The sequence below is a fragment of the Ranitomeya imitator genome, chromosome 6 (genome assembly GCF_032444005.1).
Source record: "Ranitomeya imitator isolate aRanImi1 chromosome 6, aRanImi1.pri, whole genome shotgun sequence".
Classification (NCBI taxonomy): Eukaryota; Metazoa; Chordata; class Amphibia; order Anura; family Dendrobatidae; genus Ranitomeya; species Ranitomeya imitator.
Window position 1 is genome coordinate 124,913,572 of NC_091287.1, and position 22,330 is coordinate 124,935,901.

The 22,330-nt window shown below is 42.8% G+C and overlaps 1 protein-coding gene across 1 annotated transcript in view; it reads left to right on the forward strand.

Moving 5' to 3' along the window:
* Positions 1-22,330, forward strand: part of LOC138642126 (collagen alpha-4(VI) chain-like) — a 303,123-nt gene that overhangs the window by 47,343 nt on the left and 233,450 nt on the right. The window contains exons 6-9 of the mRNA XM_069730063.1: positions 11,582-12,169; positions 15,095-15,691; positions 17,908-18,528; positions 20,355-20,915. Of these exons, the coding sequence (XP_069586164.1) occupies positions 11,582-12,169; positions 15,095-15,691; positions 17,908-18,528; positions 20,355-20,915 (2,367 nt within the window). The remainder of the gene's footprint in view (positions 1-11,581; positions 12,170-15,094; positions 15,692-17,907; positions 18,529-20,354; positions 20,916-22,330) is intronic.

Genomic DNA, 22,330 nt, shown 5'->3' on the forward strand with positions numbered 1-22,330 from the left:
ACTAAAGGTACCGTCACACTAAGCGACGCTGAAGCGATACCGACAACGATCCGGATCGCTGCAGCGTCGCTGTTTGGTCGCTGGAGAGCTGTCACACAGACAGCTCTCCAGCGACCAACGATCCCGAGGTCCCCGGTAACCAGGGTAAACATCGGGTAACTAAGCGCAGGGCCGCGCTTAGTAACCCGATGTTTACCCTGGTTACCATCCTAAAAGTAAAAAAACAAACGCTACATACTTACCTACCGCTGTCTGTCCTCGGCGCTGTGCTTCTCTGCTCTGGCTGTGAGCGCCGGGCAGCCGGAAAGCAGAGCGGTGACGTCACCGCTCTGCTTTCCGGCCGCTGTGCTCACAGCCAGTACAGAGAAGCAGAGCGCCGAGGACAGACAGCGGTAGGTAAGTATGTAGCGTTTGTTTTTTTTACTTTAACGATGGTAACCAGGGTAAACATCGGGTTACTAAGCGCGGCCCTGCGCTTAGTTACCCGATGTTTACCCTGGTTACCAGCGAAGACATCGCTGAATCGGTGTCACACACGCCGATTCAGCGATGTCTGCGGGGAGTCCAGCGACGAAACAAAGTTCTGGACTTTCTTCCCCGACCAGCGACAGCACAGCAGGGGCCTGATCGCTGCTGCCTGTCACACTGGACGATATCGCTAGCGAGGACGCTGCAACGTCACGGATCGCTAGCGATATCGTCTAGTGTGACGGTACCTTAACTCCATACTGCCCACGGCAATTGCACTATCTTCAGAGATTGCAATCATGTACTTTGACAGAGCTTCTTTTCTCTTTAGACAAGTGGAGGAACGCTGATAAAGCCAAGGATAGTTCTCCCAGCTTTTCTGTGCCTGTAGTAGGAGTCTACTAGTAGTAGCTACTTGTGCTCATTACATAGGTAACTGATGGCTGTGAGATGAAGCCATAGAATAAAAAATCCCTCCATTCTTGAGAACGGAGAGAATTTCTATAAGAGGTAAATGTTGACAGCATGGCAGCCAACCAGTGAGCTCAGCGATTCTGTCTGTGTACACGGAATGACACGCTCAGAGCCACTGAGCTCACTGGTTGGCTGCCATGCTGTCAACGTGATGTTAGCACCTACAGCCAATACCGATTGTGAGGCTAAAAAGGTTGTGGTGGGCACTGTCACAATGATGCCAATAGCAGACACTGGCAGCAGTGGCAGAGACTCAGTGGTGGATCCAGAATTATTGAGTAAAAGTGCAGTTTCTTTTTTCACAACAAACTGTGCCCAGGGACCAGAATTTTCTGAAAAGGGCAAACCATTTAAAACTTAATGAAGCACTCCAATAAAAGATTTAATCCTCTGAAAGGGGTTGTCCAGTGAAAACTGATAAGTCTTCATTTACTCTGTGTGACTGCAGACTTATGAATCCCCCTAGCGCATTCAATGTGCGCTGCGGGGATTCATTGATGTCAGATCCTGTATCGGAGGGCATGTGTGAGTTATACATACTCCTGGCCAGTGTGTGCAGCCTCACTCCATACACTTGTATTGAGCCAAGGCCACGCCCCTTTTAATGACGTAGCTGGCAAGTGGGTGTTGCTGACTAGAGGGCACGGCCTTGCTTCATGCAAGTGTATGGAAAGTGAGGCCGTGACCACTGGCCGGGGGTATGTATAACTCATATATACCCTCCGTTACTGGGTCTGTAACTGGCAAATCCCCGCAGCACACAGTGCGTGCGTGGGGAGATTAATAAGTCTACAGTCACAAAGAGTGACTGCAGACTTATCCGTATTGACCAGATAACCTCTTTAATATATTATAATATAATAATATATAATATAATAATATATTAATATCATCATATTATATAGCCCTTGTACTTACAATTGCTTATTTTGCCTTTCTACCTAGCTAATTCTTCTCTTTTATCTGCTCTATGTAGAAATAGGAAGTTTCTTTTACCTGTAAAAATCATTTCCCTCGTCACCTCCTGACCCAGCTGCTCCCCCCTCCCCCTGCCAGGGACTTTGCATTGACTTGTTTCATTCAAGGAAAATTGACATCCTGCTTCTACATAGAGTTTAGAAAGATTCAGCTAGTCAGTTTTTAGTCAGGTGATGTCAAAGACCTAATGGAAAACAGGAGAATTAGCTGAGTAAAAGAGCAAATGAGCAATTGTATGTACACAGTGATATATAACATGATGACTGCAATATATTAAAAGAATAAAAACTGATGGGAGCGCTTCTTGAAAAGGAATCTGCCATCACACTTAACCTATCTAAACCATTAATATCAGCATTCAGGTTACAGAATGCTGAAATAAGTTCTACCTGTGTGTCTCATATCAGATGTGCTGTTGATGAGAAATTCTCTTTTATCACTTTATATAAATGACCTCTTCCAGGCTCCGGGGCGGACGCTGCCTGTGTTAGGGCTAGCGGAACGCACCAAATAATAAGATAGGTAGAATTAGGTGCGTTCGCAGCCCGGGGTCCACCGTGCAGAGATGGAACCTGCTGCCAAGTAATGATGGACTATATGGCGGTACAATGTGAATACACACTGGTTAACTTCACCCTGTGTGAAGGAAGCGAAGTCCTAAGACTTGGGATCTGAGTCTGTGTAGACTACTTGCGGTCGACACCGCAACTGGGGTGTCAGCGTAACCCGAATAATAACAAAGGAACGCACGAGAGTGCATGTGGTGCCGCACTGGCGGACGCCACTAACCACCCAGGCTTGGGTCAGGAAAGCTACAGGTCCTTCTCAAAAAATTAGCATATAGTGTTAAATTTCATTATTTACCATAATGTAATGATTACAATTAAACTTTCATATATTATAAGTAAAAAACAAACTGTCAACGGCGCTCAACACCTGAACCCACTACAAACAGTGGGGATAACCTCTATAACAACCCAGCTGCTGGTAGCCAAACAGAACCTGTGCCGCTTTCTGTAAAGGTCAAAACTATATATATACAAAACGGTACCGCGCTTGGGTTGCTACAATACCTCCCCTGATAACAGGGGCGTAATAGCCTCCTATAAGACTGGTGGACACGTGTGTCGTGCTGCAACCGCAGCCCCGGGAATCGCGCTGTGGATAGGGCGCTGCACTAATATGCGCCAGACATGCTTGATCCCAAACAAAACAATACTATGAGCCCATCAACAGGGAATGGATCTCTTACCGTAGATGATGAAAAGGAGCCCCTCCGCTGCTGATGGACTTGAATGCGGCTGCGGTACAGGACTTGCAGATAGCGGTGACTGGAGGATGGGCGTGCAGGAGCACACGTGGATGAGAGCGGTATAGAACGCCGCTGCCAGATGCAGAGCCAGGGAACGTCCCGGCCGGAGGCGTTCCTGGTTACACTGGAAAAACAAAGATGGCCGACGCTGACACGCAGCGTGTGACGTCACGGGCCTACGGAAGCACCCAAGGACCAAAAAGGTAAACCGACGCGTTTCGAAGGGAGGACGCCCTTCTTCATCAGGGTTATGGCCCTACAGGGGGACTTCACTTCACTATATATCTTTTCCCATCCTATGTCTCCGCCCACCACGATACATAGCCCGCCCCAGTCCCTAAGATGATCAGTGTCCACTCGCACCTATCCACATTCAGCAATCGTTATACTTGCCCATAATGGCAAAGTGTGATTAATCATTGGAGTTCTTGCCCCACAACTGTATGTGACCTGTGTATGCCGCATATTGGGAGACAATCATCCAAAAAAAACATATAAAATGTCTAATAATAAATAAGTAAAAAATGATGATGGATGAAAAGCATTAATCTAATTTACAAACTAAAATGGCTGCTAAAAGTGAAATTTTATTATTAAAACATCTAATGGTAAAGGTTAAAACCTGTAGGTGTTCCCCTACAATGAAATGAAACTAATTAAATTAAATACATTAAAAAACCATAAAATTAAACAGACATACGCCTATTTCCATATTGCAACTTGCACAATGCCCTGTTACTACCCCATTCAAATGCATACGAAAGGTGAATTCCCACTTCTAGATGAACCCTACCTAAATTCACCTATTGAGGCTATTTATATGCCCAATGCATGGTCCAAAGTGCATTATAGTGCTACATGTCATGTTTAGCTGCCACTCCCACCATTAAAATGCGTATAATTCGAAATCATGATTGAGGCCCCTAGGGGTAAGGCAATCAAGCCTGAATATCCATTCTGACTCGACTTTAGACATTTGTTTCAGGAAATTACCTCCCCTCCTACTTGGATGGACCTTTTGAATCCCACAAAACCGAACATCCTTCACATTGCCATTATGCTGCTCCTTAATATGCCGGAATAGGGGGTGACCCAGAAACCCCTTCTGAATATTCTTAAGGTGCTCTTTAATTCGTACTATGAATCTCCTCTTGGTTCTGCCCACATACAGTTTGTTGCACGGGCATAAAATTAAATAAATAATACCTGTAGAGTAACACGTAATTTTATCCCGAATATTAAAAGTCTCTGTGCCAGCAGAGTTACTAAATGAGGTTTGGCACCTCCTTTCGATACCTGTTTGCGTGCAGCAATAGCAACCTCCACAAGGCCTAAAACCCCCCTCAGATTTAGATTTCTGAATAGCCAACGGGCCCTGAGCACTAAAAGCCAGTTTGGCTGTGGGAGCTAGCCAATGGGTCAAAGTGCGAGCTTTTCTGTATACAAATTTGGGATGCATAGGTAGATGGTCCCCTATGATTCTATCCCTCTGGAGGATTGCCCAATGTTTCCGAATAATCCCCTGGAACTGCCTATACCCAGCATGGAATTGCGTTATGATAGGCAGTTGTTTGATTTGATCAGAAATGGATGAAAAACCCTGGGGTACGGATTCGGGTTTATGAATCAAAGTACTTCTTGGTATAATCCTAACTTCATTCACTGCTTGTTCCACCAGTGGCATAGAATACCCTTTTTCCAGAAATTGTTGAGTGAGATGTGCTGCTTCTGAATCAAAATCCCCCAGATTCGTGCAATTACGACGAATTCTGGTAAATTGTCCCTTCGGAATATTAGTGAGCCAAACCGGAAGGTGGCAGCTGCTGATATGAATGAAACTATTAGAATCCACCTCTTTCCGGTAGCATCTAGTGCGAAGATGGCAATCCTCAATAAAAAATAGTCAGATCCAGGAAGTTAATAGTGCTATCACTAATGGTGGGTGTAAACTCTAAGCCGAAGTTGTTACTGTTCAGGCCACAAATGAATGAATCCAGATCTACCCGAGACCCCTCCCAAATCAGAATGACGTCGTCAATAAATCGACGCCATAATACCACCCCCATACGAAGCTGGCCATTATTATAGATGGCTGACTCCTCCCACTTGGCTACATATAGGTTAGCAAATGCAGGAGCAAAACGCGTCCCCATTGCCGTCCCCCATTGTTGTAGAAAGAAACGGCCCTCGAATATGAAATAATTATGTTGGGCAATGAACATAATGCACTCCTGTATAAACTCAATTTGGATTGTGGAGTACATGCCCAATTTGTCAAGAAAATAGCCGGACGCCTGGCAACCCATCTCCTGATTGATAACAGTGTATAAGGATTTAATATCCAAAGTTACTAAGAAGTATCTGGGGTTCCACTCTATTGTCTCTAGTATTTCCAGGGTATGGCCTGTATCTTTCAAATATGTCGGGATGAGGGACATACATCTTTGTAAATGGGTGTCCACGTATTTAGACAAATTGGCCGTGAGACTGCCAATGCCCGAGATGATGGGCCTACCTGGAGGGTCCACCAGGCTTTTGTGTATCTTTGGTATATGGTAGAAGAAGGCCACATTCGGATTGGAATTAGTAATAAACATCCATTCTTTTTTATTTAGGATGCCCAATGATTTCCCCTTTTGACCTAAGAGGTTCAATTCCCTCACATATTGTGGCGTAGAGTCCCCGCATAACCTTCTATATGTGACTGTGTCACCCAGAAGTCGTTCCGCTTCCTCCTGATACTTCGTCCTATCAAGAATCACAATTCCGCCACCCTTGTCTGCCGGGCGGACAATAATATCATTGTTCATTTGCAGATTTTTCAGGGATGTTCTCTCTTGAGAATTCAAATTGTTCGGTGTATACATTTTTTTCCTTTTCTGTAATTTTCTAATATCTGCAGTCACTAAGGTGTCGAAGGTGTGGAATACATTCGAGTATTCCTGTATAGGATTGAAGGAAGACGGATTAGATAGTGTGGTGTGGATGAATTTGGGTGTTTCTAGGGTGCCGGCCGCAGTAGCACTATGTTCTCTCTTTTACCATTTATCTTTACCATTAGATGTTTTAATAATAAAATTTCACTTTTAGCAGCCATTTTAGTTTGTAAATTAGATTAATGCTTTTCATCCATCATCATTTTTTACTTATTTATTATTAGACATTTTATATGTTTTTTTTGGATGATTGTCTCCCAATATGCGGCATACACAGGTCACATACAGTTGTGGGGCAAGAACTCCAATGATTAATCACACTTTGCCATTATGGGCAAGTATAACGATTGCTGAATGTGGATAGGTGCGAGTGGACACTGATCATCTTAGGGACTGGGGCGGGCTATGTATCGTGGTGGGCGGAGACATAGGATGGGAAAAGATATATAGTGAAGTGAAGTCCCCCTGTAGGGCCATAACCCTGATGAAGAAGGGCGTCCTCCCTTCGAAACGCGTCGGTTTACCTTTTTGGTCCTTGGGTGCTTCCGTAGGCCCGTGACGTCACACGCTGCGTGTCAGCGTCGGCCATCTTTGTTTTTCCAGTGTAACCAGGAACGCCACCGGCCGGGACGTTCCCTGGCTCTGCATCTGGCAGCGGCGTTCTATACCGCTCTCATCCACGTGTGCTCCTGCACGCCCATCCTCCAGTCACTGCTATCTGCAAGTCCTGTACCGCAGCCGCATTCAAGTCCATCAGCAGCGGAGGGGCTCCTTTTCATCATCTACGGTAAGAGATCCATTCCCTGTTGATGGGCTCATAGTATTGTTTTGTTTGGGATCAAGCATGTCTGGCGCATAATAGTGCAGCGCCCTATCCACAGCGCGATTCCCGGGGCTGCGGTTGCAGCACGACACACGTGTCCACCAGTCTTATAGGAGGCTATTACGCCCCTGTTATCAGGGGAGGTATTGTAGCAACCCAAGCGCGGTACCGTTTTGTATATATATAGTTTTCATATATTATAGATTCATTATCCACCAACTGAAATTTGTCAGGTCTTTTATTGTTTTAATACTGATGATTTTGGCATACAACTCCTGATAACCCAAAAAACCTGTCTCAATAAATTAGCATATCAAGAAAAGGTTCTCTAAACGACCTATTACCCTAATCTTCTGAATCAACTAATTAAATCTAAACACATGCAAAAGATACCTGAGGCTTTTATAAACTCCCTGCCTGGTTCATTACTCAAAACCCCCATCATGGGTAAGACTAGCGACCTGACAGATGTCAAGAAGGCCATCATTGACACCCTCAAGCAAGAGGGTAAGACCCCGAAAGAAATTTCTCAACAAATAGGCTGTTCCCAGAGTGCTGTATCAAGGCACCTCAATGGTAACTCTGTTGGAAGGAAACAATGTGGCAGAAAACGCTGTACAACGAGAAGAGGAGACCGGACCCTGAGGAAGATTGTGGAGAAGGACCGATTCCAGACCTTGGGGAACCTGAGGAAGCAGTGGACTGAGTCTGGTGTGGAAACATCCAGAGCCACCGTGCACAGGCGTGTGCAGGAAATGGGCTACAGGTGCCGCATTCCCCAGGTAAAGCCACTTTTGAACCATAAACAGCGGCAGAGGCGCCTGACCTGGGCTACAGAGAAGCAGCACTGGACTGTTGCTAAGTGGTCCCAAGTACTTTTTTCTGATGAAAGCAAATTTTGCATGTCATTCGGAAATCAAGGTGCCAGAGTCTGGAGGAAGACTGGGGAGAAGGAAATGCCAAAATGCCTGAAGTCCAGTGTCAAGTACCCACAGTCAGTGATGGTGTGGGGTGCCATGTCAGCTGCTGGTGTTGGTCCACTGTGTTTCATCAAGGGCAGGGTCAATGCAGCTAGCTATCAGGAGATTTTGGAGCACTTCATGCTTCCATCGGCTGAAATGCTTTATGGAGATGAAGATTTCATTTTTCAGCACGACCTGGCACCTGCTCACAGTGCCAAAACCACTGGTAAATGGTTTACTGACCATGGTATTACTGTGCTCAATTGGCCTGCCAACTCTCCTGACCTGAACCCCATAGAGAATCTGTGGGATATTGTGAAGAGAAAGTTGAGAGACGCAAGACCCAACACTCTGGATGAGCTTAAGGCCGCTATTGAAGCATCCTTCGCCTCCATAACATCTCAGCAGTGTCACAGGCTGATTGCCTCCATGCCACGCCGCATTGAAGCAGTCATTTCTGCCAAAGGATTCCCGACCAGGTATTGAGTGCATAACTGAACATTATTATTTGATGGTTTTTTTGTTTGTTATTAAAAAACACTTTTATTTGATTGGATGGGTGAAATATGCTAATTTATTGAGACAGGTTTTTTGGGTTATCAGGAGTTGTATGCCAAAATCATCAGTATTAAAACAATAAAAGACCTGACAAATTTCAGTTGGTGGATAATGAATCTATAATATATGAAAGTTTAATTGTAATCATTACATTATGGTAAATAATGAAATTTAACACTATATGCAAATTTTTTGAGAAGGACCTGTATATACCACATTAGAAAAAATGGAGAAAGGTCCAAGGATAACAAAATAACAACTTTATTAAATATATAACAACTATAATGTACAAAATACAAAATACAAGACTAGGATCGGGAAAAAGGAGGGCAGAGGTCCCGACCAATAAGATGGAAAAACGGCCAACATGGGGAAGAAAAGCAGGCTAAGTGCCGTCAATAGATAGAGGAACCCAGGGTAGTATATCCGTATTAGGTCCAATGACTAATTAGATCAAATGTATAATGTAGTGCGCACTACCTTCTAACTACAACCCGGTTCGTACACTACCAAATCTGCTTACCCATGCTTATGCCAGGTCGGGACCGATGCTCCCCACCGCCACCGACGTGCGTTTCGCCTTCTTTGTCAAGGTGCACGGATATGAGTACGGTAGTTTGTCCTGATAGCACCATTTCACCTATGGTACCTTATATGGTTTATGTTTATTGGGTCAGGAAAGCGCTGTGAAAGCGCACGGCGCAACACTGTCGGACACAGCAACTAGACACTGTATTAGTGTGTAACGTGCTGTTTGATAAGTCGGGCGCTAGATAGCAATCATACACCTTCCGCGAACAGTCATCCAATAGGGAGGGTTATTTAAAGAGCGACTTTCACTCACAACACACACACGTTTACAAATGTACACTAGCGCATGGCCGTGCGGCCATGCGAGCCTTAAATAGCTGCAGCACGTATAGGACCTTTCAAAGAAGGACCAATGGAATTGCTGCAGTACCTGAGCATGTGACCCTAGATCTCCACTGAGAGATCTTGCCCTGGGCATGCTCAGTGTGCAAAGCAGAACTTAGTCCTAGTACCTACAGGACCTTCCGTGAGAAGGACCAATGGAAGTCGCTGCAGTACCTGAGAATGTGACCCTAGATCTCCACTGAGAGATCTTGCCCTGGGCATGCTCAGTGTGTGCAAAGTAGGAGTTAGTCTCAGAAGCGTCTGCTCGCCGTTGCCCAGCACTGGCTTCAATGGCAGAAGCTGGAAAAGCAGCAGCAACCCTATGCACAGAGTGAGACTGAGCAAGACGCTGGGACCGACGTCTCCGCTGAGCAGACTCCACTGTGGCTGGAGAAGAATGGGAGACCGCAGCAGAGATGGCTCGAAATTCCCCCTGTGCAGAGGCAGGAACTCGACACCTAACAGCCTGGACGATAACTCTGCCTCCAGAGCTTGTTATAAATATAAGGGGGATTTACCAGTAATGTGTATTGGCCGCTCTCTGCTGTCCTCATCTCACTGCAGAGCTGTGTGTGATTATACCTGACACATCCGCAGGTTCCTCTGAGCTTCAGCTTTCAGCTCACAGGCAGACAGGGCTGCAATATTGTTGAAATACAGCAGAGCTGAGAGCTGCAGAAATGTGTTTGCAAGAAGACAAATTTAACTTCTCCTGTTCTGCGTTAGTTACTTGTCTCACACTGGGAACGTCTCCTTCATGTAAAATAATCTCTGGAGGCAGAGTTATCGTCCAGGCAGCGTCCTCCCCAGAGCCTGGAAAAGGTCACTTATATAAAGTGATAAAGGAGGATTTCTCAACAACAACACATCTGATATGAGAAACACCGGGAGGACTTATTTCTACATTCTGTAGCCTGTATGCTAATATTAATAGTTTAGATAGGTCAAATGTAGTGACAGATTCACATGGTTCACAGTGCAAGAATTATTTTTTCCTAAATGCATTGCTTCTAGACAATAAAGCCTCTGTAAGCAAAGTCTGACTTCATATCTAAAGCCAAAAACCATAACCTAAGTCACAAACTACAAATTATCCTAATAACACTGTATTACTGTATTAATAAATGTACTTATTCATTATTAACTGATACATTCTGTATATACTAAACCATAAATACAATAAATACATTAAAGATGAACAAATAAACCCCACAAGACTATACATAGTAAACTACCCCCCCCTCCAGAAAACACTGCAGAAAGCCCAATCATGTAATAAAATATATACTTCAAAATAGTATTCACAGGTATAGCGGATGCATTAAAAAGAGTGGAATGAGCAGCATTCCAATATTCAGTGTAGTAAAGCTCGCAGGAGAGTTTGAGCCAAGTCATTTGCATATAGCATCTAATTTTCTCGTATCAGAGAACTATACGGATACTATACGCTAGTGTTAAAGTGTCCGGAAAAGATGACCAATACTATATTATATACTACACAATGGTATAAATAATCTGGTAACCGAAGAGGCTAATGCAGAGTTGGGAACTATCGGCCACATTATGATGATTAATATGCTATACACTTGAATCTTCAGCCGACAACGTCACAAAGAAATGCTAATTTTAATAGTCTGCTTTTGGCTATGACGATTCTTAGCATATGATTTGCAAATGTTGATTGTGCATAGGGATAAGCAAATGAATTGCACTTGGATGACATTCAAGTGCGGTCTGATTTTCATGGACTGTCAGAAAGGAGAAGGTGGACATTCTTTTTTAAATTTCTCCATATGAGAAAATTGGATGACACTTGGACCATACTCTGATCAAACTCTGATGAAAGTCTGAGCAGAATAAATGGTCGGTTAGTCTTCTACATGGAAAAGTCGGAATTGTGAATGAGCACTAAGTGTATTTGTCCTATCTAAATATGTGTCATAAAAGTTAGATAATGAACATGAGATTGAAAAATGAAATTTTTCAGGAGATTTGTAATTACAAAAGCAAAGTCGTAAATTTTTATAACCTTAAAACATAGTTGGCCCTGTACCTATTTGACATACTCATTCTGAGCTATTTCTATAATATGTTATATTTATGCAATGTTTAGTTAGTAAATCAATGAATTACTGCCATGTCAATTCTTTTTCAGGTTGCAGAAATGCAAATCAGGCCGACATTGTGTTCCTTGTAGAGAGTTCCAGTCAAATCAGTGAAGGGGGCTTTGAAAATGTAAAGAATTTCATCTATGGCTTGGTTTCAAGTCTTGATGTTGGCATCAACAAAGTCCGCATTGGCCTAGCTCAGTACAGTGACGAGACAAACAGAGTTTTCTTGCTGAATGAACTTTCTCTGAAGAGTGACGTTTTAGAGAAGATCCAAAGTTTGTCGTATAGTGGTGGCAATACTTACACGGGACGGGCCCTACAAGACGTCAACAACACCTACTTTACTGAGTCAGCGGGCAGCAGAGCAGCCGATAATATAGCTCAAATACTTGTTTTGGTTTCTTATGGCCAGTCTTCTGATGAAATGAAAGAGTCGGCTAGACACTTAAAAACCAGGGGAATATCAGTGTATGTCACTGGACCTACAATTAAAAACATTGTGGAACTGAAGGAAGTGGCGAACAAGCCAAGCAGAAAGTTCTTCTTTTCTTTAGATAACTTGGATTCTACTGAAGATGTGACAAAGAGTCTTCTAAATAATATTTGCTCCAGTATTATAACAAACATAAAAGGTATACATATATATACAGTATATACAGTCAGATATATGTGTTTTGTTTCAGTATCTATGGTTTCAATATAGCAGGACATCATCTTTTTTTTTGCTTTTTCTGTACATGGAGACAAGATGGCTACTATTACATATTGGCTAAGTTTGGATTTGGGTTCCACTAGAAAGCATGATTATTTGGAGTGGTGGCTAGTGAGACACTTCATCCAAAGATATACAATGATTACATTGTATCTAACAATATACAGAAAAGCAAAACCCCATTTCCATTGTGCGGTCTCAATAGGATGATTGGGCCAATGGCAATTCCAAGAGCTTCTGTTTATCCCTTTAACTCTTGGAAAGCTGATGCTTGGTATGGATTCAGATGAAGCAATTTCAGTACATGGCGACATGTTGCTCTGCTATCGTTCATCTGCTGAGGTAATCTTTACATCGATTTCCTCAACTTTTCATTATCTTCTCCTAGATGCCTATAGATAACCACAGACATGTTGTTGTCAACACTTTTTGTATTAGCCATAGATCATGATTTGCAACCTCTTCGCCAAATAATGTGTACTGCTTTTTGCTGGAATGACAAGGTCCAGAAATTGACCTGCAGGACAGTCCACCGTTCCTGTGAATGAGCCTGTGTGTACGTAGGCCTCCTCTTTCACAAGGAGGTTCCTATAATTGGTAGCTATGGGCAACAAATAAGGTTGCCCATAGCAACCTATGAGGAGACTTATGAGGCATTTTGGATGACCGAAGCCCGATAAAGATTATCATGTACAAACCACACAAGGGATACATGTGGCTGGTGTTTGTGGCCTGCCTAGTAGTAGTTTGTTTTGTTTTTTTATGGGTCCTGCAACAAGCTTGAAGATAAAAGACTGAAAATTTTAGTTTGTTTTTATATCTGCGGCAAAATCACGTTTGCTATTAAATTTCCTAGCTTTTATTTTTTAAATGCAGATTTTTTTTGCTGTTCAAAGGAGAAGTAATTTTTATAGCAATGGTATCTGCACTAAAAAAAGAGGCAGACTTTAGCCAGTGCTGCATATAATAATTTTAAAGCACTGCATTTGTGGTTCTTAGGTTACTTACACATTGTTAGGACTGGCGGAACGCACCAAGAAAGATATAATAGATGCGTTCGCAGTCCGGGGTCCACCGTGCAGGTAAAAACCTGCTGCTAGTAAATGGCAGCGTAATATGGCGGTGGAAGCGAACCCGGTAAAACCACAGGTCCGCAATACCGCACTAAAGAGTGCAAGCAAGGAGTCAGCGAACACAACCCCAAGACACAGGATTGAAGTCCGATTAGACCACTTGCTGACACAACACCGCAACAGGGTGTGTTAGGCAACTCTTATAATTAGAGCACCGAAGTGCGAACTGTGCCGTGCTGGCAGGCACCACTAAGCACCCAGACGTGGGTCAGGAAGCGCACTACTGGCGCGTGGCGCCGCACTGGCGGTCACAGCAATAGACGCTGATACGTGTGTGACACGTTGAGTGATTAGTCGGGCGCTAGATAGCAGCCATACTCCATACGCGAACAGTCATACAATAGGGTAGGGGTATTTAATGAACGACTTGCACTCACAACAAACACACGTATTCAATTGTAAGACAATACTAGCGCATGGCCGTGCGGTCATGCACAGTTTTTATAGCAGCAGCACAGGAAGTGGCTACAGTACCTTTGCCCTTCCAAGACCTGCCAAAAGGACCAATGGAATGTGCTGCAGAGCCTGAGCACATGACCCTCGATCTCCAATGGGAGATCTTACCCTGGGCATGCTCAGTACGTGCAGACAAGGACTTAGTCCCAGAGAAGTCCGCTCGCTGCTGACCAGCACTGACTTTAATGGCATAGACTGGAGAAGCAGCAGTAACTCTCAGAACAGAGTGAGAATGAGCAAGACGCTGGGACCGACGTCTTTGCTGAGCAGACTTCACTGCGGCTGGGCAAGAATGGGAGACCGCAGCGGAGGTGGCTCGAGATTCCCCCTGTGCAGAAGCGGGAACTTGACCCCTAACACACATGGCCACATAAATGGGTAACCCAAACAGTTTCCTTATGGCAAGTCTTTACTCCATTCCATTCTTCTGTGATGAATCTGTAATATCTATGTAGACCTCCTTGGAAAGTGTAAGATAATAAATGTTGTATGTTTTATTGTATGCCATACTATACACTTTACACTTTTTATTGTTTATATATATTTGGCTGACTTAAAGAGGTTGTCCACTATTTGAGCATTGATGACCTATCCCAAGGATAGGTTACCAATGTCTGATCTGTCAAGGTCCGACACCTGGCACCCCCACCAATCAGCTATTATTGGTGTGGGAGGCATGGCCCCTGACTGGAAATACTCATTTGTGGAGCTGACCATCTTCTGCCCTCCGCCGACACCAAAAACAGCTGATTGGTGGGGGTCCCGGGTGTCGGACACCAACCGAATTTATTCTAATAGGTCATCATTGGTGCTAAAGTTGGGGACAGCCTCTTTAAAGACACCTGTAGGCAATGTTCACACTAAAAATTTCATTTTTCCATTGCCTTTTTATTGTGCAGTAAATCTGCTACATGTAACTGTTCAAGCAAAATGGAAATAATTTAATTAAAGCTTGTGTCCATTGTGCGTTTAAAGATGCTGTGGAACTATGTGTTTTTGGTGCATTTTATGACCATAAACTTCAACGGGCAGCCTGAAATAATGAATGTAAAAAGCGCAACTGCATTTTTAACTTAATTAGTTGTATGGGGTCCTGCAGAAAACATGCAAACAAAAAAAAGCAGAAAAATATGCAGCATTTATGCTAATTGTGAACACAACCTAAGACTTTTAGGCTGACATAGAATTGCAGAAAATTGTGAAAAGTATTTCATTATACCATTATAACATAGTCTTGTTTCTTATGTTTTCTTTAGCTTTTTCAAAGCGCTTTGCAGATGTTGTGTTCCTTGTGGATTCTTCTTCCAGCATTGGAAGTGGTGTATTCCAGCAAATAAAACTCTTTATTTCAAGGATCATTGGACAACTTGATATTGGCATTAATAAATACCATGTTGGCCTTGCCCAGTTTAGTGGGGCAGCACAGACTGAATTTCTGTTGAACACTTATGACACGAAACAACAAGCATTAGATCATGTAAAAACCATTGCTTTTAGAGGTGGTCCACTAAACACTGGAAAAGCCTTGGATTACTTGCGCACAACGTTTTTTGTGGAAGAAGCCGGGAGCCGTATTAATCAAGGCACCCCACAATTTGCAGTGATCATTACGTCAGCAAAATCTGAAGATACTGTGAATACATACGCTGAGGAACTGAAAAGAAGTGGTGTCACCATTATCTCAGTTGGCATTTCCAGTTCCGACATGGAAGAATTAGTGCAGATTTCTACTGATCCATTTATTTTTAAATTAAAAAATTTGCAGGGAATAAGGAACGTCCAACAAGATGTAGTCAATATTATTGTAAAACAAGAAATGCTGCAGTTTGCTGAGAAGACAGTGGTGCCAGCAGGTAAGTTTTAATAATTTTTCTTAAAAGAATAACTAATGAAACCTTTTACACCTTTTTTTATTTTTTATGTCATTTTAATTGCAAGCTGATCAATGGGGGTCCGAGTCCTGACACTCCCCATGAATTTCTCAAATACTTCCCTGTCACAATTCCTCCTATCGGTGGGTCTGGACACAGTGAGTGACATTTCAGCCATGCAATCTAGGGCAGGGATGTGCTAAGTTGTCCATCACCATACTGACAGCTCAGCACGCCTCTGTCCTAGATTGGATGGCTGAACTGTCACTCACTGTCCAATCGTAGGCTGAGGCATGTTAAGCTCTCAAAGATGTTGAGCTACAGTCCAGCTTCTAAATCAGGGCCAGGGCGTGCGAGGTTTCTTCCATGTGTCTTCTGTTTGGAGTGATTACCTGTATATTTAAGTTGTACTATGCCTCCAATTAGTGCCAATTGCTTAACTTAAGTGGTGTGCAATTGCTCTGTGCTCTGAATTCTTGTATTCTGACCTTTATTGGCCGATTCTGGATTTCCCCTTTGCTACTCTTTTGCCTAGCCTGTTTTGACTTGATCTGTACCTTCTCGGGATTCTGACCCCGAACTGTGACCTAATACTCCATTATCTCATCCATCTCTTTATGATGAGCTATCTTGGTACCTGACTTCAGACCTCTTGACTACCCTGCCTCTTGGCTTGTCTATGAGTGGTGACTCAGTGTCACATTCCCAAGAGGTAAGCAGCTCAGGGAACAGGAGTGCACATCTTCTGTCTGAATGAGGACACTGAGTCAGTGTAGTAGATGCAGTAAAAATCCTATGCTTAATTGTAAGCAGATCAGTGGAGTTCCAAGTCCTTATACCCCCATTGATCACTTAAGTCCCTCCCCCCAAAAGATGTGCAGCTCAGGTGGAAGAAGCACAGTAAAAAGGCTAGCCATCCTCTCCCAGTAAAAAGGCTAGCTCCTGGAACAAGAATTTATTCTAGGTGAGAATATACAACATGGACACATCAGGACACTCTGTTTTTTCTAATTGGTTCCAGACAAGGCACCATATTTAGACTCTATCTCTCTATTGAAAATGCTTGGTATTGAAAACACTAAGATGCCATTTGATAATTGGAGAGCTTATACCACTAATTAGTAGACTATACACCCCTTAAGAAAATGAAATTTCGTCATAATGAAATAAGATGTGAGCTCAGCATCCTACACCATACAGAATCCGTCACGCAACCATCTTTACTTTTGCCCTAAAGGCTAAGAGGGCTGATATAGAAGTAGGGAATTCAAATTTGTGCCTTTGAAAGTCAGTCAGCCAAGCTAATTTACAGTATTATTTAATGGGAACACTTGAATTTTGGATCTTACGGCCTCATTTCTACAAAGTGTCAAAAAGAAACCCGTGTATGATGCCCACAGCAACCAATCTCAGCACAGCTTTCATTTCTTAAACTGCTGTGGAAAAAACAAAGTTGTTCTGTAATTTTTTACTATGGGCAATAAAGCTAATTTTTCTTTTAGACAGTTTTAATACATTTTGCAATTATTAGTGTTTTATTCCAAGTAGAAGAAGTAGGTAGAGGTGACGCCCAGTCAGTAGAGTGGATTCTCCTGGTATTTATGAAATAAAAAAGGGGTTGTCCTGCAAAAAAATAATATGTTCTGTTGCACTTTCCAATATGCTGTTCAGGTGTGAACCCATGTCCTGATATTAGTGCCAGTTTGGTGGTACAAGAATTTAAATTTCCAGGCAGTGAACATCCTCCCTTTCTATGCATCAACATGCCTGAGGGAGAGTAGATGCTTGACTCTCTTCATGAGCTAAACCCCCTTCTTTGTTGTGGCGATGCAGATACAATTTGGGTCTGGTTTAGTTATTGAACTGAGACAGACAGGCAGCCCCCATCAAGCATATCACTGGACATATGCCAATACAGAAATGGGGGGCTCCACTCCTGTGTCAGGACCACTGCAATAGTAAAGCATCTTAGACCAGGAGAGGGATGAGGAAAGTTGGACACCTGGGCCCATTGGACCAATAGAGTATATTAGTAATTACAATCATATAATATTTCATGCAAAATAGAATAGATTTTGTGCTACTGGAATATCACATTTAAAAATGAAACATCAAAATTATATTATTCGCAAAATATTGTATCTAGTAAATGTTTGGATCTGTTTTCTTTCTTTAACAATCTTCTTTTTCCTTACTAGTTTGTTCGAGTGCAGTCGTTGCTGATATCGTTTTCTTGATTGATGAATCTAGCAGCATTGGTGATGTAAACTTCCAGCTGACACGGGTGTTTCTACATAAAGTCATTAATGCATTGGAAATTGGCACAAATAATGTACGAGTGGGTCTGGTTCTGTATAGTAACAAACCTAGTTTGGAGTTTAAATTAAACACTTTTAATGAGAAGTATGAAATTTTGGATTATATAACAAAGTTGCCATATAGAGGAGGAACAGCGCACACCGGAGAAGCCCTGAACTTTCTACGGAAAGAACTATTCTTACAGGAAAATGGTGGCAGGGCACACCTTGGTGTACAGAAGATTGTGGTGGTGATGACTAATGGCCAATCAGCTGATGAAATAAGAAAGCCAGCATCAAAGCTCAGACGATCAGGAGTTGAAATATTTGCTGTTGGCTTTCAGAATGCTGACAAAAAGGATCTGAGAATCATAGCTTCACATCCACCAAGAAAGCACATCACCAATGTGGAATCTTTTCTACAACTCCCTAACATTGAACTTAAGTTGAAGAAGCGTCTGTGCAGTGAAATCATTAGTTACTCATTTGCAGCTCCAGCACTTGCAAGAACTGTGAAAGATGGTAAGAAATGATTTCTTAAAAAGTGCGAAAAGTGGGTGTAAGTATAAAATGGGGCACATTCATTACAGCCCATAATTAGACTTGATCTTTCAAATGTATCACGGTGGCTCATGTTTGTTGATGTATTTGGCCATCTATAGTCATTTTTGCCTGCCTATATATTTCCTATTTATTAGCTCATATTTCCCAATAAGCCATGCCCCATAAACAAAAGTCTTATGCATTGTGAATAGTAAAATAGCAAATCTGCCTCAATATGCAGTGCAGTTAGAAAATAGTGCAACACATATAATGCCTAATAAATTCATCGCACTACATTCATTGCACCCAAAGTTAATTTAGCACTCTACGCCATAAGCATATCGCATATTAAGAGTACAAAAGGCTTCCTGAGTTACTCCCATATAACATCACTGTGATAATGGTGATATATGCTACATTTATAATTGTCATACTATATATTAGTATTCTCATTGATTGGGGTTGTGCAAAGCCAAAAAAGGGCCCCTGGCATAAATAGTATATGATTTTCCAACTGCTAATCTGATGACCGAAAGTTGCTATTTATGAGTTTCCAAAGAATCTGTTACCAGAGTACAAAACAACTAGAAATTGGCATTGAGAAGATAAGTGCACTCCCATACATGTAGTCTTATGGTCTTATGGACTGTAATGAATACTATTAACATTTTTTTAAGGTCTGTGTTTTCTTTTTTCCAAAGGCCTGTGCACAGCTGGACAGGTAATACTCATGGCAATGACAATTTCTTACCTTCAATAATCTTTAGAGACTATAAGAAACAAACCCCTCATTACTTAATGTTCTCAAGTCCAGAGCTTCATCCCTGGCACTGCTCCTGGTGTCCGCTGATGCCATATCACAGCCAATTGGTGAGCTCAGCAATAGGGATGCATGGACCCATGGACGTTTGGATTACTCAGGCTCAAACTTTTGTCCAAAGTTCTGTTCAGGTACCAGAACTGTACCCGAACTTGAACCTGAACCTCATAAAAATCAATTGTGACCTGAACTCTGGAGCTGGAAAATCTCTCCCTCCCTCCTCCTCGGACTCCCAAACTAAAAAAACAGACTTCCAGGAGAAGTCCATGTTCGGACTTTAGCACCAGACACTAGGTTTGCTCATCTCTACATTGCCTCTTTGCATTTGTCGATGGAATGCTACCTTGACACCCACTGAACTCACTGGCTGACACACTGTCAACTTGACATCAGTGGCACAGCTGAATAAAAGAGTGGTTTGTTTTTTTATAATAACCTGCAGCTGGGGATAAAGATTTTTTTGAAAGAGGACAAAGACTTTAAATATTTTTATCTGTCACTAAGCTTAAGATCTTGAAAATATATATTAGGCTTCATTTATAAAAACTGTCTAAAGTCAAACTGCTCAGTTTAGTGCAGCCCACAGCGCAGATATCAGGTGGTCCGTGCTGTCGGCTAACAACAAATGTCGCTAATAGAATGATTTAGAAAAATGATTATACTGTAGAGTTTTGAGCTATAATCATTTTCTTGAGAAACTGAGATTGCTTTTAATGAAAACTTTGCTATGATTGACTGCGATGACAAAGACGGTTTTTCTTTAGATCTGTTTTTATCTGCTGTGATATTTGTCCCTAGCATATTGATTTGTTCTGTTTCTAATTATTTATTATTGTGTTGTAACTGAAAGGGTACGTATAATTAAATGAAGAGTACCTATCAATGTGGGGACAAGTGTGTTTAGAGCCCCATATCATATTGTACAATGTTCGTTGTCAGTTATGCATGAATGTAACCATCTCTTCCCTAATTTTCCTCCATGTAGGTTGCACTGATACTGAAGAAGCTGACATTTACTTTCTCGTCGATGGCTCTGGCAGCATTTATCCGGAGGATTTTGACGACATGAAAACATTTATGACTGAATTGATGAGCATGTTTCAGATCGGTGCAAACAGAGTACGCTTTGGGGTTGTACAATACTCCGATACTCCACAGATTGAATTCTATATCAATCAATACACCAATCAAAAGGGATTAAAGGCAGCGGTACAAAGAATTGATCAATTAGGAGGTGGCACCAATACAGGGGAAGCTCTGGAATCAATGAAGGCTCTCTTTGCCAAAGCAGAAAGCGAGAGACCTCATAAAGTTCCCCAGTCCTTGATTATTATTACAGATGGAAAATCTCAGGACCGGGTGACAGAAGCAGCAGCAGACATCAGAGGCAGTGGTATCAATATATTTGCTATTGGTGTGAAGGAAGCAGTGCAGGAAGAGTTGGTGAACATTGCTGGAAGTAAAGACAAAACATTCTTTGTTGACAATTTTGATTCCCTAAATTTGATAAAGAATGATTTGGTCCGTGATCTATGTACACCAGCAGGTAGGTTGTCGGGATCTGAGGGGAATGTTTGTAGATTTTGTTACCTATACAGGTCATGTTAGCACTATTTGAAGAGCATAGGAGATGGTGATCATTTATCAGAGGCTACTGTATGTCATAGGAAGTCGCTCCTATTAATCGTAATACAAGATTTGTAGTTATGTTTTACCTCAATACAACAGGATTGGCTTGGACAGAAGGCAAAAATTCATGAACAAGATGAGGATAGTGCATCCAAAAACATGATGAAGACAAGAAAGCCAGCATCTACTAATCAAGTTAGGTGCAGAGAAGAGCGACCAAGGATAGGGTTGAGCGAAACGGGTCGGCCACTTTCAGAAGTCGCCGACTTTTGGCAAAGTTGGGTTTCATGAAACCCGACCCGACCCCTGTGTGGGGTCGGCCATGAGGTCGGCGATCTTCTGAATGTGGTATCGGAATTCCGATCCCGATTTCCGATATGTTTGCAATATCGGAAATCGGTATCGGAATCCATATTTAATGTAAAATAAAGAATTAAAATAAAAAATATCGCTATACTTACCCTCTGACGCGCCCTGGTACTAACCGGGAACCTTCCTTCCTTCAAATCAGCGCTTCCAGCGCGACCAATCACAAGCCGCGACGTCACCGCGACGTCACGCAAGGTCCTGCAAGCGCTGATTCTTAGGAAGGAAGGCTGCCGGAAAGAAGCAGGGCGCGTCCGAGGGTGAGTATATACCTAATAGGAATTGTGATTGGTCGCGCAAGCGGTCACATGGGCGGCCGCGCGACCAATCACAAGCCGCGACGTCATCGCGACGTCACCGCAAGGTCCTGGAAGCGCTGATTCGAAGGAAGGAAGGTTCCCGGTTAGTACCAGGGCGCGTCAGAGGGTATGTATAGCGATATTTTTTATTTTAATTCTTTATTTTACACTTAAATATGGATCCCAGGGTCTGAAGGAGAGTGTTAGGGCTAGCGGAACGCACCAAATAATAACACAGATAGAGTATGGTGCGTTCGCAGCCCGGGGTCCACCGTGCAGAGATGGAACCTGCTGCCAAGTAATGACGGACTATATGGCGGTACTCATAAGTATACACACGTGGGTTAAACTTCACCCAGCGTGAAGGAAGCGATCCTGTTGCGTCACAGGACCGCGTTACCGCACATAGAGCGCGAGCAAGTAGTCAGCGAACTCAACCCCAACTAGGATTGAAGTCCGATTAGACCCTTGCTGGCACAACACCGCAACTGGGTGTGTAAGGAAACCATATAACAATATTAAGGCACAAGAGTGCATGCGGTGCCGCACTGACGAACGCCACTAACCACCCAGGCTTGGGTAAGGAAAGCACAGAGGAAGTGCACGGCGCCGTACTGGCGGTCACAGCAACTGGACGCTGTAATGTGTGATTCGTGCAGTAGGATAA